This window comes from Triticum aestivum, chromosome 7B (assembly GCF_018294505.1).
Source record: "Triticum aestivum cultivar Chinese Spring chromosome 7B, IWGSC CS RefSeq v2.1, whole genome shotgun sequence".
Lineage (NCBI taxonomy): Eukaryota > Viridiplantae > Streptophyta > Magnoliopsida > Poales > Poaceae > Triticum > Triticum aestivum.
This window is the reverse complement of record NC_057813.1, coordinates 417,827,202-417,843,558: the sequence shown is the minus strand read 5'-3', so window position 1 is coordinate 417,843,558 and position 16,357 is coordinate 417,827,202. Positions and strand designations below refer to the sequence as shown.

The following is a 16,357-nucleotide window of genomic DNA, read 5'->3' as shown; positions in this document are numbered from 1 at the left end:
GAGCAGGATTTTTCCGCATGCTTTCTCCTAAATCAATGAAAGCTGGCTCGAACCGAATCTTTAAAAAAAAGAGTAGGAGATGGAAGAAAACTCCAACAGCACGAGCAGCCTTGCGCGGACTTCTATCCAATCAGTGGGTGTTTGTTTCCGGGGACTTATTGGTTTAGGGACTTAAAAAAGTCCCTATAAGTTCCACCTAAACCAAACACAAGGGATTTATTGGGACTTATTGTGGTGATTTGGAACTTATCAAATAAGACTCTCAGGGAGGAGCTTATTGGGACTTATCCCGGGCCGGACCTACCCCGCGTCGCTCCAGGCTCGTTCCCCGCACGCCGCCTGCCTCTCGGTCCAATCGCCGCCGCCGCGCCGCCTCTCGCCCCGTCGCCGCCCCGCCTCTCACCCCGTCGCCGCCCCGCCTCGGTTTGCCGCCCCGCCTCGGTTCGTTCTGCCTCCGTTCGTTGCAGCGGTGCCTCCAATCGCCGGACAGACCCTCACCTGAGCCTTGTTGCAAGCGGTGCAACATGGACTTATAAGTCTCTGTAAACTGTAAACAAACAGATAGGGACTCGGGACTTATAAGTCCCTGTAAACAAACAGGTAAGGACTTATGACTTATAAGTTGGGACTTAAAAAAGTCCTAGGACTTATGAAACAAACAGGGCCTCAACAGACTAATTTATTCGTCCACCATCATGCAGAGCTGGAGGTGTTATGCCGGGAGCACCACCTGCCGGAGAATATGGTAGAGAGCCCGGAGGAATCCCTTGTGTTGCTCTTCTTCACGCAGCCTCAGCATGCTCGCCACCTTCTCGAACTTGTCCTGCCCAACCGACGCGACCCCCGGCGAGGCTACCGGCCCGAGGTCCTTGTGGAGCTCCGGCGGCGACAGCGCCCACTGCATCGCCCAGATGGAGAGGGGCCGCATGTAGTGCAGCCCGCGGTAGCCGCCCTCCGCCGTCCACGCCTCCGGCGTCTGGAACGCGTACCCGAAGCCGTCTTTGGACCAGCTGGCGTCGTGGGCGCCCTTGGCCGTCCGGAACGCGGCCTCCAGCATGCCCTCGTGGATCATGGCGGCCGCGACGGCGTAGGTGGTGCCGGGCCATATCTCCTTGGACTGCGTGGACGACATGTCGATGGTGCCGTCCGGCCGCATCCCGTTCACCGCCCCCACCGTCCCACCCTTCACCCGCATGACGTTGTAGTCGAGCACCGTACCCAGCGCGCTCCGGGCCTTCTCCTCCTCCACCACCGGCTCCAGGCCGCACACGTGAGCGTACCACTGCCCAGCGAGCTGGTCGGCCTGGATGGAGGAGCTCGTCTTGCCGCCGCTGTTGTCGTAGTTGAAGTAGGTGCCGTTCCAGAGCTCGTCATCGTACACGCGCTTCGCCCTGAGGTACCGCGCACGAAAGCAGCACTCGGCGTCGCCGTCGCCGACGATGCGCGCCATGGCAGCGGCCGCCTGCAGCGCCGCGACCCAGATCCCGCCGGTGTAGGCGCTGACCCCGGACACGGACCACAGGTCGTAAGTCTGGTCGGGGCGGCCCTCGTTCTCGATCATGCCGTCCCGGTCCCGGTCGAACTGGTCCATGTAGGCCATGGCCAGGTACACCGCCGGCCACGCCGCCCTGGCAAAGGCGACGTTGCCCGTGGCGACGACGCCCCGGTAGACCTGGAGCACGAACTTAGGGTTGAGGTCCTTCCACCGCGACGGGTCGTGGATCATGTACGCGTTCAGCTCGAACCACGGGTCGTTCAGTCCCACGTCATGCGGCACCGAGCCGAGAACCTTGCGCGGCACGGTCTTGCCGTTGAGGGTGCGCATGGGGCGGGGGTCGTGGAGGAGGACGGCGCGGGCGAAGTCGCGCTGGAGGCTGAGCTCGAGCTCCGGGAAGAGGGAGAGCAGCGCGAAGGAGGCGTAGAAGTGCACGTCGTAGGTGTTCCACATGTGGTACTCCATCGCCTCCAGGTACAGGAACTGCCCCACGTTCTCCTCGCCGTCGCCGAGCAGCGTCGCGCCGAACGCCGCCGCCGAGTGCAGATCCGCCGTCACGGACGTCATCTCGCTCAGGACGCCGTCCACCACCGGGGTGCCTTGCAGGTCGTCTGCGCGGAACACGTCGAGGGAGAATGGCTCCGTCCCCGTCCCCGATGAGGCGACGCTCATCTTCGGAGGCCGTCCATCTGTGGCATTTGACAGAGATCTGTTCTCAGCCCCGTCGTACGAATTCTGCTGGCAGTGATCGAGATACCTGTCCATATGGTGCCTCCAGCGACCAGATAGTAGAGTTCGTTGAACAATGCAACCGGATACCTGAAGACAAACATGGCATCGGTTATCTAGTACTCTAGGTAGCAAGTCCATATAAATCATTTCTCCCCTTGCGATTTTATACCCTGGAATGATCTGCAACTACATAAGTTCTGCAGACTGGGAAGTAATTCTGGGTGTGTAGAGGATGTCAACTATAATGTCATGGGAAAAACTGTGAAGAGACACTTGAGCAAAGTGATACTCCCTCCGTTTCTTCTTTTTTACTCCCTCTGTTAAGTCTTTGTAGAGATTCCACTATGGTCTACATACAAAGCAAAATGAATGAATCTACACTCTAAAATGCATCTACATACATCTGTATGTGGTCTATAGTGAAATCTCTACAAAGACTTACATTTAGGAACGGAGGGAGTACTTCGCAAATAAGATTTGTCTTAAGTCAAACTTCATTAAGTTTGACCAAATTTATATACAAAATTATCAACATCTACTATACTAGAGATATACAATATGAAATTTAATTCAATGATGCGTCTTAATGATATTGATTTCATATTGTGAATGTTAATATTTTTTCCTATAATCTCAATCAAACCTTACTACGTTTGACTTACAAATCTTATACGCGGACTAAAAAGACACGAAGGGAGTACGAGCTGATTACCACTCAGGCAGCCTTTTGTCTTGCAGAATAGGCCTCTGCCACTCCTCGATTTTGGACTCCCAATCCATGTGTTCTACACTCAAAGAAGGAATAGCAAATGAGCATCAGAATTCTGACCACCTATGGCTAACAATCACTCACCAGAGCTTACCAAGAAGGGCATCATGAGCCAAGCTCTCTGCAGCCGCATCTCGATCCAAGCCACAGAATTTGGTGTATCTCCTGTTCCAGAAAGCCATGTCAGTTACAAGGAAAAACAGCTACACTAGTAGTTTTGAATTTCAGTTTCAGAAATATTTCAGCACCCACAAAATTACTGAACTTTTCCATGTACAACTTAAATGACCGAAATATTTCGACAAAAAAAGCAAATATAAGTGTCTACTGAAATTATTGAAATTTAGTAAAATTCATCAAAATCTCACTGAAAGTGAAAACCAGCTAGCCATGCAGAATTAGCAAAACACATCACCTGTGATACGTTTTCCCGTCTGGGAACTTCACCTCGGGGCACGACCACGACAGAGCAAACGACACCACGCGGGTTCCCCCTGCCGGCACTGTCGTCGCCGCTGCGACCGCCGCTCCAATGGATGATCCGGACTTTGACGCCCTTGGCTCTTTGCCAGTGCGGGCTTCGCTGAAGGAACCGTGCTGTTTGATCTCCTCCCACATGTCCTTGGCCGTGAAGTCGCCGGAGTCCGACGACCCCATCGTGAAGAAAGGGCAGTCTGTGACGCGGACGTCCTCTGTTTCCTGACACGCGATCGCGAACGTCACCGGCGGGTGCCCATCCGCAGCCCTACATTGATGTCATCCCAAGTTTGCTGTTACGGTTTGCAGTTCTGTATCATTTGAATTTCTGTAAAACGAAATTTTAGCACACCTGTGACGGAGAAGAACACCATGCACACCATCACGCTCTCTGTGTAAGAAAAAAAAACAGAATGGCAAGAACCAATAAGTAATTAAGGTTGTAGAGAGATTGCTGCTGCATGGCATGAAACACAAAGTATGCGGAAAAACTAATTTGACGTTCATTACATCATCTTGGAGTTGGTGTGATTTCCAGTCAGCTCTGATCTCCCACCAACTGAATTCTAGAGGATGAACAAAATACATATTAGGTCCTCACTGATAAGGCGTTTTTATCTTCATGCTAAAAGGGCACCACGTTGGCTTGTTGCACTTACAGCCCATGTGAAGAGCAATGTTACATCTGCAAGTGTGCTCCCAGAATTTTGCACCTGTAAGACTCATCGATCAAAATTAAGTGCTGAACTGCAACAGGGGAAAGTACATGTGTTATTTTGATTAAGTTGCCGAAGAAGAAAATGTACCGTAAATGTGAAAACTGCAACAGGGAAGCTGCTCTCCTTGTAATTGTGAGGGATGATTGGTGATATCTGACGGCAGGTGATCTTGATTTCAGGGTCAGGTTCGCCTACATTGCGATTAGTATAGTGTACCACAGAACATCTTCAGTTCATGGACATGTATCTATCAGGTAAAATATAAAAGTGCATACAAAACCTTATTGCTTTTAGGAATTTACCATCATAAACTGTCCAAGATCTTGGGAACAAGGCATGATAAGTACAGTTTTTCTCCTTAAGCTTCCAGTCCCAAGATCCAATAGCTGACTTATCGACTCCCCTGCAAGTATGCACAATGAATGATATCCCTGGTCCATTTTAATGACCAGAAATAATTCTGTTGAGATCCACAGCTTACTTGAGAGCATCAGCAGTCGGTGCAGACAACACCGTGGAGTAGCTCTTTCCATTGGGACGTGAGACGAATGCCTAGACAAGTGAATAGTGTCAATCATTAGAAGTTATTTACAGTAAAGACTTAAGAGTGACACTAGGAATCGCCAATTGGGAAATGGAAGAGTTAAGTATAGTTACTGAAAATTGGTTTGCAAGGATAGGCTTTTCTTCATATAATGCTGGGAATATCTGAAAATGCTGAAAGTACCCTCTGTAGCTTCTCCCAATGCTTCCTGAACTGATAAAAGAGGATGTGATTTGAGAACAGGCATGTACCATGTAAAGTTCAGTCAGCTATAGAAAACATTTTTGAGTTAAAATCACCATGGCAAGCTTCAAGGTGACAGAAAAGCGTACATGTACCTGATTGACAGTGAACCTAGCTAATTTATAATCTGCAAAGGAAAGACTTGAACTTACCCAAGGCCACCAAGGGGTAGGCCACGGTAGCAGTTGTCCATCCATTTCCTGAATGGGTCGTAGAGTATATCCTTCGCAAAAGTGAAGTTTGTTTCGTTAAGTTCCATGACAAAGCAGAGTGAATTTACGTAATTGCTTCAATAATAGAAGAGCGATGAAATATTTCTAAATGTTGAGCACTCACCCGGCCTTTTCCCCTTTGATCGGCATTTATCATCAGTCCCTTGAGAATCATGGGTATCTGAAGGACCACCAACAGGAATTTGGTTAGTATTAAGTTCACAGAGGAATAACATATGTAATACTCGTTGCTCAAAGCCAACAACAGTGTTGTTTCATCGGTCAGTTGCTTGCTGGCATGGCTGAGCAAGCCATATGCGGCATGTATCATTGCCAAGTGTGACAGGTCTTGCAAAGTGAAGAGTAGGGGAGAATTCAACAGAGTATTCTTTTTGATAATTTTAAACCTTTTTAAATGAATGAGCTAGTCATGTTCAAAACGCTCTACTGTTTTGATAATTTTAAACCTTTCATATTCTTCAAAATATGCTCAAAACAGAACCTGGGAGCTATAAACTACTGTTTTGATAATTTTAAACCTTTCATATTCTTCAAAATATGCTCAAAACAGAACCTGGGAGCTATAAAGTATGTTCAAATACGTACGATTGATATCATATCATTCATGGTCATGCTAAACAGTTCGATCTTCTTGCCTTCATCGTCAAATTTCCTCTGCCAGGTTCTTCTCGCTGGTTGTGCACAATTGATGTGCGAGCGCGCCTAAAGTTAAAAAAAAGGAACCCATTAGTGCCAGTTTAGTTTGCTGATGAAGGCAAAGACAGTACGGGGCGAAGCATTTCTAAAGAAAAGCCTTGATCGAAAAAGCTTGCCCTTACCTTTGTTTGCTCTAAACCTGCACTTCCCATCTTGGTTACAGTACAGACACCGTTTGGGTTGAAGCAGATCAGCTATTTGGATGTGTAGGCAACAGACATATGCATAGTTAGAACTTAGAATGAGAGAGCCACAAATAGTTCTTGGAAAAAGGAGCTTAATCACGATCCAGTTTAACGATCTCCACTTAAGATAGAAAAGAATAATGGAAATGAAGTCCAACACAAAATTCTATGTGTTGAACCCCATGTTTCCTGGAAAAATTCCATTTCCCTCGCTACTCCTTTTGGCTCCACCACCCGCATTGCTTCCCCTCTCTTTATTTTACCCTAAATAAGCTTTCTAGGGACATCACATCTTTGTTTAATGTGACATGTTTATTTGAACATCATTATGGAACAGAAGATGACCCCTGTATCCATCCCTTGTGCAAATCATCAATGCAAGTTTCATAGCCCTTTATTTCAGAAAAACGAAGAAAAATGTGGAAAAACTCATGTGTTCCAGCATCCAACTTTCAAGTGCCTATGCGAGAAACTATAGAGAAGTAGAGGACTAACCAAGGGAGGAGAAGGCCAGTAGTAACTGGATCTGAATGCTTCCACTCTACCGCACCTGCATTGCTTGCTTGGCTCTTGCAGGAGATCCTCAGCTTGTCTTTATAGGGCTCAGTTACTCAAAGCAATGCGCAACACAAGGTCTTATTGTCATACAAAACAACAATATCTTTTTTTTATCCTTGTGCGTCAGGATGGTTGAGCTGTCCTATTTGTTCCTTTTGTTAATGATAAGAAATAATATGGGCTCGGATTAGTGATGAGGCCACTTAGCCATTGAGGTTGCCAATCAGAAGCCTCACCATCGATTGATATCTGTTGGGTAGCCTTTTATTGTCTTAGCCAAATGATTATAGAGGAGTTGGATTCTTGTATGGGAGCAATATGTAAAGCGAATGCTCAAAAGCCCGTATTTTGCCAAAAGAGGGAACAAATTAAACTTTACAGGCTCCGATTAGGGAAGGATAGAATAGGTAACAGGGAGGGTACATGATGACTACTGAGTCATCAGGCACTACTACTCTCATATACTGCTCTTAAACGGTTAGCAGGACAAAGATGTTATGTTAGTTATGTCGATGGGATAGTTGAAATAATCGCTTCGCCAGCCCCCCCTTTTTTTGCGGCTAATGGTGAATTGAGCCTCTACAAGAGTATGCAGGTTTGCTACATGAAGTCTTTGAGATATAAGTACAATGCAGAAAGCAACCTCCAGCTCTAAAGTGTAATGTACTCATTCATGATGCCGACAAAGAAAACAAAACAATGAGATTAGGAAGACAAAACAAAACCGACCTCGGTAGGTGTGGACACTTGCGTATCCGCATGTTGCCCATGTGCACATTGACATTGAAATTTGAAAACGATCCCTGAAGTACACAATGAAAAACTCGTATGCATAAAGAATGAAACAGCTCCGTGGACCTCAACCTGCTGAAGATTGCAGATCTACATCTACTTTGTTTAGTTCCATCTGCAGAGTTAATGCCAAATATTTGCAATGTCCTCCTCTTCCAAAAGTTCCGTCTCAAGATTCTGTCTAGCACTCTTGCTGAGGGATGAGCTAATCTACTCCTCTTCCAAAAGGAGCTTGAAATGGGGGCAATGAAGCCCTAACTGGTGAAAATCCTTGGACATAATGGAGTACCTCTCTGAATTGAATTGTTGTTCTTGGAGGTCGATACCCTTACAAATAATCGAACCCGACGCCAGATCGAATGGGCTGGGGGCCGCATCCCGCCCCCACGAGTCGCCCACCGGACGGGACGCCATCGCCGAAGCATCCTCTGGGGAATCGATTGGACTCGGTGGGGGAATGGAACCACACTCGCGTCGTTCAATCTTTTCTCACTATTCAGTGGGGGGAACTGAATTCGCATAGGGGGGAATCGAAGCCAAGACAGGGCATCTGTGCTTGTTCGGTTCAGATTTCAGAAGAGGATAGATAATTCAATGACACAGGGTATCAAGTCATGCATGTCTTTTTTCCGGTGGAATCAATTCATGCATGTCAATCATAAGTTAAATATTTTCTGTTAACTTTTGTGTGGTATGGACGTATATGTGCTGGACGTTTGGAGCAAAAAATATATAGTTCATGCTTTCACATTTTCATTAACATATGACGTTGTCTTAAGTTTAATTCAAAAGTTTTGCCTTTTTATACATCATTTTGTCGCATACTTTGTATATTCTATCTTGTTCGATCAATGTGGATGTTCATTTAGTTATAGGATTATTTGTGATGCCTGAGTGGGACTTGTAATATTTTTTGCATTTCGTTGAGGTGTATAATCATTTTTTTTGTAAGAATGGCTTGAAATCCGGAATAAAATGGCTGCATCCATCAATCGTTGCCCCCTTTTTGAAAAATTAAAACTGTCATCATAATATTGCAAGGACAACTCACATCATGCTAAGACAACAGCATATCCCTTGGAAAACATAAACATTGTTTAGCCAGTAGTTTACTTTTGAGAAAAAGATACTCCCTCCGATCCATATTAATTAATAGTCGCTGATTTAGTACAGCCAAAATGACATACGAGGCCAAGAAATTACTAGTCTATATTACTACCTTCATAGTGGGTAGTAACATAGGTGTGATAACATATATATCTTTATTTACTTCCTCCGTCTTAGTTTATAAGACATGCACGTAGTTCTACCCTGCAAAAAAAAACAATTTAACTAGCTAAATATGTATTATATGGGATGAAAAATATATGTTTAGAAACCACATCCGCTTAAGTATCTAGTGATATATTTTTGGTGACATATAACACATATTTAGTTAGTCAAATCGATGACCTAAAACCACGTGCATGCCCTATAAACCTAGATGGGGGAGTATTGTTTTGTAGACTCATTTTGCATTGGGAAACGCTATGTGATGGTACTCTCCTCATTAATTACTTGACACATCATCTTTTTTGCTTATGTGCCATGTATGTCACTACATATGTTACTCCCACTATGACCAGCCTCATAAGTTACATTTGTTACATTAATTTATCCATAAAAACTATGCCACATCATCTAGTCTTGCACTTTTTTCATTGGAATCAGTTCATGCATGTCAGCCACAAGTTAAAAGATTTTGGTTAATTTTTAAGTGGTCATGGACGTATATGTGTTGGACGCTTGTAGCAGAATTATATAGTCCATGCTTCGCATTTTTGTTGACATATGACGATGCATTAAGTTTAATACAAACATTTTTTTCTCCTTTTATACATCATTTTGTCGTATACTTCCTAGTTTTATCTGTTCAATCAATATGGATGCTGGTCTAGTTATAGGATTTGTGGTACCTGAATGAGTCTTATAATCTTTTTGCGTTCTTTTGAGCCCTATAATCTTTTCAAATTTCTCATAAGAATGGCTTGAAATGCAATAATAAAATGGATGTGTTCATCAATCGACGCCCCTTTTGGAAATAAAAATAAAACTCTCATCGTAATATTGCAAGGACAGTTCACATAGTAATATACCCTCGGGAAGCTAGTAGTTTCATTCAAAAAAGAGAGAGATAGAACAAAGTGGAAATGATAGAAACAAAGCAACCTATATGAAACACCGAAAAGGATGTACGAAGAGATAAGAAATTGACCAAGCAAGAAAAGGTCCAACACTCCCATCAGGCGTTGTGCGTTCAATCTAGTACAACACCTCACAAAATTCTTAGCAATAATGTTTATATCAGACATTTTCATAAATTTGAAACCTTCCTTACTCTTTCACCAAGAATTTTTTAATTCAAACGTTTTTCTTTTCTTTCACCATTTTGCCGCATACTTTGTAGGTTTTACCCTCTTTTTTAATGTAAGCCGAGAACACACTTACATTTGTCTTCGTATTGTTTTCTTTATAAAGCATGCGCATGCATTTGTTTCAGCATAGTTTTCGCGGCAACGTGCGTGACATCATGCTGTTAACAAAATACGTCCAGTACGGTCGTGGACTTGCCCCTTCTGCAGCCAAAGCGAGTTTCTTGCAGGCTGGGATATGCACAGTTTCATCACGCTGGTGCTGTAGATCGTCGTCATCGGCGACTGCCGTGCTTCACCAAATCCAGGAAGAGAGCTGCCTGTCTGATGAGGCGAGTAAAATCGGACAGTAAAACATACGCTTTCTTCAGTAGTAATATGCACTTGTTCTAAAATGGCATCGACATACTGCTAGTAGATAGGATCAGGCGAATAGTAGATGTTAACAAGGCTATTCTTTAGCAAAAATAAAATAAAATTGAAGCAGAGATACTTTAACCTGATCACAGATATATCCGAAATAACATACTCCCTCCGTTCCAAAATAGATGACTCAACTTTATACTAACTTTAGTACAAAGTTGGGTCACCTATTTTGGAACGGATGGAGTAGATAGGGTCAAGAAATAACCACTAGCGCGGCTGGCCGTGAGATCTGAATCTCATCATGCATTGCACTGTATATACACCCTTCTCCCACTCCACTTATTAGGAGTAACTATACGATCAAAGAGTACACTTCCCCTCAAAGCAAACTTAGTACTACAGCATTATCATTATTATTTTGAGAGGAAATTACTGATACACTTGCATTTTCTAACAACCGCCAACAGCGGAGTCATAGCTACTAAACCGGCCCCAAGGACTTAAGGTTGTTTCTTGCACACGTATTGACAGCGAAACAAAAAGAAAAAGGGACCGCACACCCAAAAAGAGAAGGTCAGAAACCAAAAAGTTGACAGTGAAACCAAAACGGACCACGCCCCCAACTCATTGCGTTGGCACCAAAACAGCCGAGTCTCTAATTAGTGGATGAAAACAGGAGCTCCTGAAGCAAGCCTGCAATGCTCCATATAGTCAGGTATATATCCTCAAATACAAGTACGGACTACATAAATGTGAAAAGAGTGAAACCACAATATAATTTATGCCACTTTACCTTTCTTCGATATTGATCACTTTCTCTTCTTCGGCGTCGAACACTACACTGGAAGAGGGTATCTTTTCCCCTCAAAAAAGAAAAGAAGAGGGCATCTTTCCTGAAAATGGATCGTTCCGAATCCCCTTTTAACGAGCGTGTTTCTTCACAAACTCTGCAACGGGTCGTATGCTTCAGGATCTATGCAAATCAATCAAATGTAGGGATAAATTAGCATGACTATGTCGAGGCAGATGATGTCCAAGGAGAACGGTATTAACTATCCTGGTGACTGTGAGACGAAGAAGAGCATTTAAGCTTTGCCCGTGGCATCACTGGAATTCTCTATTTCTGAAGCTTTGATAGTGGATGCAACACTAGTTCCAGGCTTTATTGCACCGAGAGGGGGCAGCTATAGATACAACGGGTACCCAAGCCACGTGAAGTCGTGAACCGTGGCTTGTAGGAGGCTTGAACAAAGCCAAAGCTAGGGTGGCTCGGTCCACAGGCCATGAGACGCATGAGTAAGTTCGCTGGCTTCAGCTTGCCACTGATGGAGCCTGTTGTAATTTTCTCGTCCTTTCCAGTACACTTCTCCTGCTGGCTGCTTCTGCCTGCAATGTCCCACTCCTACGAGGGTACTCTCTCGCAGGTGGATGCTTGAAAGGAATCATCAACAATTTCTGGGGATCCTCTTGCCGTGTCATGTCCCTGCTGCAGCTTTCACAATGCAACACCCCCCCCCCCCCCCCCGGCTTTATCATCTATGCGTGTGGCCGCATCATGCGCTACCATGGGAGTGAGCTTGCCCCCGAAGAAGGCATGCTTTGTCTGGGGGACGAGCTGCCTGAGGAACCTGGATGTGGCATTCTCCTCTTTGATGGCTGGAAACAACAGCAGCATGAGGCGGTGGTGGTAATGCCTCTTTGATTCCCTGATCTGGAGGTGATACAATACAAGAAAATGATAAGAAAAAAAAAACTTGCTACTCAGCATTACTATAGTTAAGTTCAAATTTTGAATTAAGACAGAAATCTTGATGCACAGAGCAGACCATGTATCAGGCACAGGAGTCTAGACATTGGGGGAATGGGGCAGAGAATGAGATATGCTTTCCTGATTCTCTGGGCTCTCAGCGCAAGCCCAAATGTCTTTCTTCGTCACTTTTGTGGCGTGCCTTCGTTCACCCTGAATTAATTAGATAACAAAAAGATTAATGCAAATGGCACATGTTATTAGTCGCATTTGCTCTACTGCTTGTATTACTGGCAAAGCTGTGGCTCGCAAACAGAGCAGACCCATATAAAATGTTTTTTGTCCAGAAATGGCACAAACAAACCTACTTATGTGCGATCAGCAAATGTTGTGAAATGATCAACCAGTAAGAAAAGGCAGCTCATAACATTGGATAATTGCAATTTCTTCTTAATAGAACTGAGCAGCAAGTAGAGCTAACAAACTAATCAACTATTAGTATTCCAAGGTTGTTAATATCAGTCATCAATTCTCAAAATGTGGCTACTATAAAGTAGGAGCACTAACCATTCATAATTGTGATTTCACTATGTTCTTTTTTCTTTTCTTTTTGGTGCCAGTTCAGAAGTAATGGATGGGAAGGAGCATGATCCAGGTATAGATATTAGCGGAACAAAGTCCCGTCGTTATCTGGAATAAATGAACAACTCCTAGAGAAGTACTCCTACCAATGTTCAACGGTTTATAGTAATCAAAAGCAACTGGTCCGCACATATTTCAAGATCATCAATTTGACTAACCTAATAATGAGTTATATGCCAAAAAATACCATTATAAACTTTTTTCGAAAAACGAATTCAACACTTTACTTACCGAACAATAATACATATTTGATTGGACAAATTGATGATCTAGGAATACACGCAGGCCTTCTATACCGTAACAGAGGTTATCTCATATTTATCCCTGGTCCTAGCATACCTGCAAAGATATTAGGTTTTAACCAAACTCGATATGATTGGCTTAGATGACAAGGCATCTTTACACATGATGTTTTGCACAGAGCAGTTCAGAGAGAAGTGCTTGCTGAGTTTGGTATGGTTCCTTCCAGATTTCCTAAAGAGGGCAGAATTATTGTTGGTCGTCTCACTTTATGTACCATGTTTGATCAACCTAATGCGCATCTGCCATAATATTACAGTAACAATGTCGTTGAAGCTACTTATTTCATTCTGTTGTTACACCCTCACCGACTGGAAGATCTCTACTGGAAGTTGCTGCTTAACTATAAAGGTTCCCTTGAATGTACACAACTTATCATACTTCAGATAAGCTCGATGTCCAAGTATATATTTGTTTCGTCAAGCAAGAAGTTAAAAATGATATATTTATCATAAATTTCAGAGATGCCGTATTGCAAAAGCCTATCCATTTTAGCTAGGAATAAGCATTGCTTATCCAAAAACAAAGAAGCATAACATCTGGAACATATGCTATATTGCGCACTCTTTACCTTATCTACTCTATCAAGTAGATAGCCCATAAAGGACAAAATAAAAGCAAGATAAAGTAGTTATAATGTAAATTGTGTTGCTGATGCTGGTTAACATAAGTGAAATGTAAATGTACATGAAAAATGAAGCTTTGATCAGCGAAGGTTCTGTAGAACCGAATGAAAAGTAGTACGTCAATATGGCAGTATGTGTAGTTTCAGTCAGACCACAAAAGAAACGTTCCTTGCTTATCAAAGAAATATTCGTCGCTTACCAGGACTGCAGGTCAAGCAGCACATACACATTGTCTTACAGCTATATTTCAGTTTCCATGACCCTCAAGTAATCAAGGAAGACAGCATACTGTTATAACTAGTAAACAAATGCTCATAGGAGGATATGTTATCCATAGCATGCCATATGCAACAGAAGACTGGACTCATGATTATACTTTTGTGCGTCACTTAAAGATAGATACCCAGAACACCTATCTAGATGATAAAGCTATACATCATTGACAAACTCATAACTATCATATGTTGAAATGTATTGGAGAAACAAAAGGTCATGAATTCAACTAAATAGCCAAAAGGATACGTGAATTAGTACAATAATTCCTTACAGGAAATGAGCAGTGATTAGTGCTAAGGAACTAATTGATCGGAGCAGGTACTCTTAGCAGCACAGAGCTATACATTGCTGGAATGCTGGTTACGAAAATTTCTCTCGAAGTGGTACTGACTGGATCATCTATACCCTAAACCTGACAACAAATTCAGACACGGTCTATACACGATTCACTTGGAAAAAGCATGACGTGTTCTCCAACGATTTATCTTGGAGAAGCAATCACTGGAGCACCTCGACCTTCTTCTTGCCCTTGAGGAAGACCTCCCTGTCAACCAGCTCACGCATGTACCCATCAAACTTCACAGGAACTCCACCATTGAGCCTCTTCATCTCCAAGAACCACTTGCTTTCTTTTCTCCAGAGCCTCTGAAACTCATCCAGGTAACGCAAGTTGTTGTACTTTGCCTTAAGCACCTCCATGGAGACCGTGTTGATCCCCTCTCCAGCAATGTACACTTGCCTTCCTACATCAACACCATCCCCGATTCGCTCGATGAGGTCCCCAACACTGCCACCAACATGGACGGAATCAAAGTCTTGTTGCATACTTGAGATGATATCATCAACAATGCTCATCAAACTTGGTGCCAAACGTATGGCATGGTGAGGCGGAGGGAGCACACGCTCCGCCTCACCCTCACACACATGGTACCAGTAATTCCCTGGCTCGACGTCCCCAAATTTCCTGACAATCAGGGTGTCCTTAGCCTTCGAGAACTTGGTGGGAGCAACCCTAGTGTCCTCAATGAGCCGGAGCCCGAGCTGGCCCTGCGCTCCCCACCTGTCCCAATCTTCCCAGAACTGTCTTTCCTCGATGATGTCCACCACGGACGACCGGAGGTGGTCGATGTCGAAGTAGAAGGCGAGGCGCTTGCCCTCCTCGGGCATGCCGGCGGCTGTGTAGGAGGCCGCCAGGCAGAGGCTGAGGTCGAGGACGAGGGTGCGGTTGAGGTAGCGCGCCTCGGCGAGGGCGCAGAGGAGGCTGCGCATGTAGTGTGGCATGAGCTTGCAGCGGTCGCCTCCGCCGTGGTAGGAGAGGTAGGTGGCGGCGGCGAACTGGGAGCGGGAGAGCGGCGGCGGGGGCGGGGCGGCGGTGGCGTTGGAGGCGCCGGGCCGAGGCTTGCGGGCGTTGGGGCCGGAGTGGTAATTGCCGATGGAGGTGACGGAGTAGGCGCAGGTGTGGGGGTCCCGCGCGATGGCGAAGCGGCGGTAGTCCTTGGTGGTGGCGGTGGGGGAGGCGGAGGCGGAGGAGTTGGTGCGGGCGCGCCATGCCATGTCGCAGGAAGCGGATGGCGGGTCGCCGGGAACGGGGCGGCCGAAGCGGGCGAAATGGACGGCGGGGAAGGCGTCGATGGCGCTGCGCATCATGAGGTGGAAGAGGCGTGGGTCGGCGCAGTCCAGCGGGGAGGAGAGGTCGCAGGATGAGGCATCCTCCTGCTCCTGGTCTTCATGGTCCTGGTGCTGCAGGTGGTGGTGGGGCGTGGAGGCGATGGGGGGAGGGGTGTAGATGGAGATGGAGGGGGAGAGCGGGAGGCGGAGCAGGGTGAGGAGGAGGAAGGCGATGAGGATGATGGCGGCGGCGGCGTGCGCCGAGGAGGAGAGGAAGGCGCCGCGCCCCAGGAGTGGCCGGCTCGGATCCATGGTTGACGGCGGCGAGATTTGGCTCGGTTCAGAGTTCGGTCTGGCATACACCCCCAGCGCGAACCCACCAGGCACGACCAGGCTAATGGGCCTCCAAACCACCCCCACGTCACACCTTAATGGCAAAAAACAGAAAAAGGACATAAAAAAGCCCAATTTTCAGCTCAGTGCTATCAAGTCTTGATGCTGGAATCTGAACCTCATTATGAATAGCACATTTATTGTTGTCATAATGTATACTCCCTCCATTTCAAAATATAGTGCGACCGCGTTTTCCAAGGTCCAACTTTGACCATAAATTTAACCAACGAGACAGACTGCGGCGGAAGAAAAAATTATATAATTAAAAACTTCTTTTGAATACGAATTCACTGGTATAATTTTTGCTCCCGCCGCAGTCGGTCTCGTTGGTTAAATTTATGGTCAAAGTTGAAGTACGGGAATAGAGAAAGCATTATATTTTGGAACGGAGGGAGCATTGAAACTGTGATCAAGTTGAAAAATGGATCCATACTAGTTATGAAAGTTAAAAAATGCCAGGATTTAAGAACACATAGCAGGAACCTTGGCAAAGAACTGTTTCAACATAAAATATGCCCATGTTTTATATAAAACAAATTTGCCAT

The 16,357-nt window shown here is 45.2% G+C and overlaps 2 protein-coding genes across 2 annotated transcripts; both read right to left on the bottom strand.

Annotated features, from left to right (window-relative positions):
- Positions 1–548: 548 nt before the first annotated feature.
- LOC123156898 (non-lysosomal glucosylceramidase) lies at positions 549–8,051 on the bottom strand. The gene is made up of 17 exons (XM_044575092.1): positions 6,589–8,051; positions 6,031–6,102; positions 5,798–5,914; positions 5,316–5,372; positions 5,132–5,202; positions 4,850–4,949; positions 4,674–4,744; positions 4,495–4,595; positions 4,280–4,383; positions 4,133–4,186; positions 3,984–4,039; positions 3,826–3,864; positions 3,412–3,741; positions 3,091–3,161; positions 2,940–3,012; positions 2,253–2,314; positions 549–2,184 (listed from the first exon to the last, which is right to left on the bottom strand). The coding sequence occupies exons 2-17, from the start codon at positions 6,058–6,060 to the stop codon at positions 713–715; spliced, it is 2,808 nt and encodes a 935-aa protein (XP_044431027.1). The 5' UTR covers positions 6,061–6,102; positions 6,589–8,051; the 3' UTR covers positions 549–712.
- A 5,958-nt stretch (positions 8,052–14,009) lies between these two features.
- On the bottom strand, positions 14,010–15,813 carry LOC123160625 (uncharacterized). Its single transcript, XM_044578442.1, has one exon. The coding sequence runs from the start codon at positions 15,729–15,731 to the stop codon at positions 14,310–14,312; it is 1,422 nt and encodes a 473-aa protein (XP_044434377.1). The 5' UTR covers positions 15,732–15,813; the 3' UTR covers positions 14,010–14,309.
- Between the last annotated feature and the right edge of the window lie 544 nt (positions 15,814–16,357).

Bases quoted from the DNA above. Each gene is read 5' to 3' on its own strand.
- LOC123160625 (XM_044578442.1), bottom strand. From the start codon at position 15,731: ATGGATCCGAGCCGGCCACTCCTGGGGCGCGGCGCCTTCCTCTCCTCC.
- LOC123156898 (XM_044575092.1), bottom strand. From the start codon at position 6,060: ATGGGAAGTGCAGGTTTAGAGCAAACAAAG. The intron at 4,950-5,131 runs GTAAGTTCAAGT...CTCTTTTATCAG, and splicing joins CTACCCCTTGGTGGCCTTGG to TTCAGGAAGCATTGGGAGAA. The intron at 3,865-3,983 runs GTAATGAACGTC...TTTCTTACACAG, and splicing joins CACACCAACTCCAAGATGAT to AGAGCGTGATGGTGTGCATG.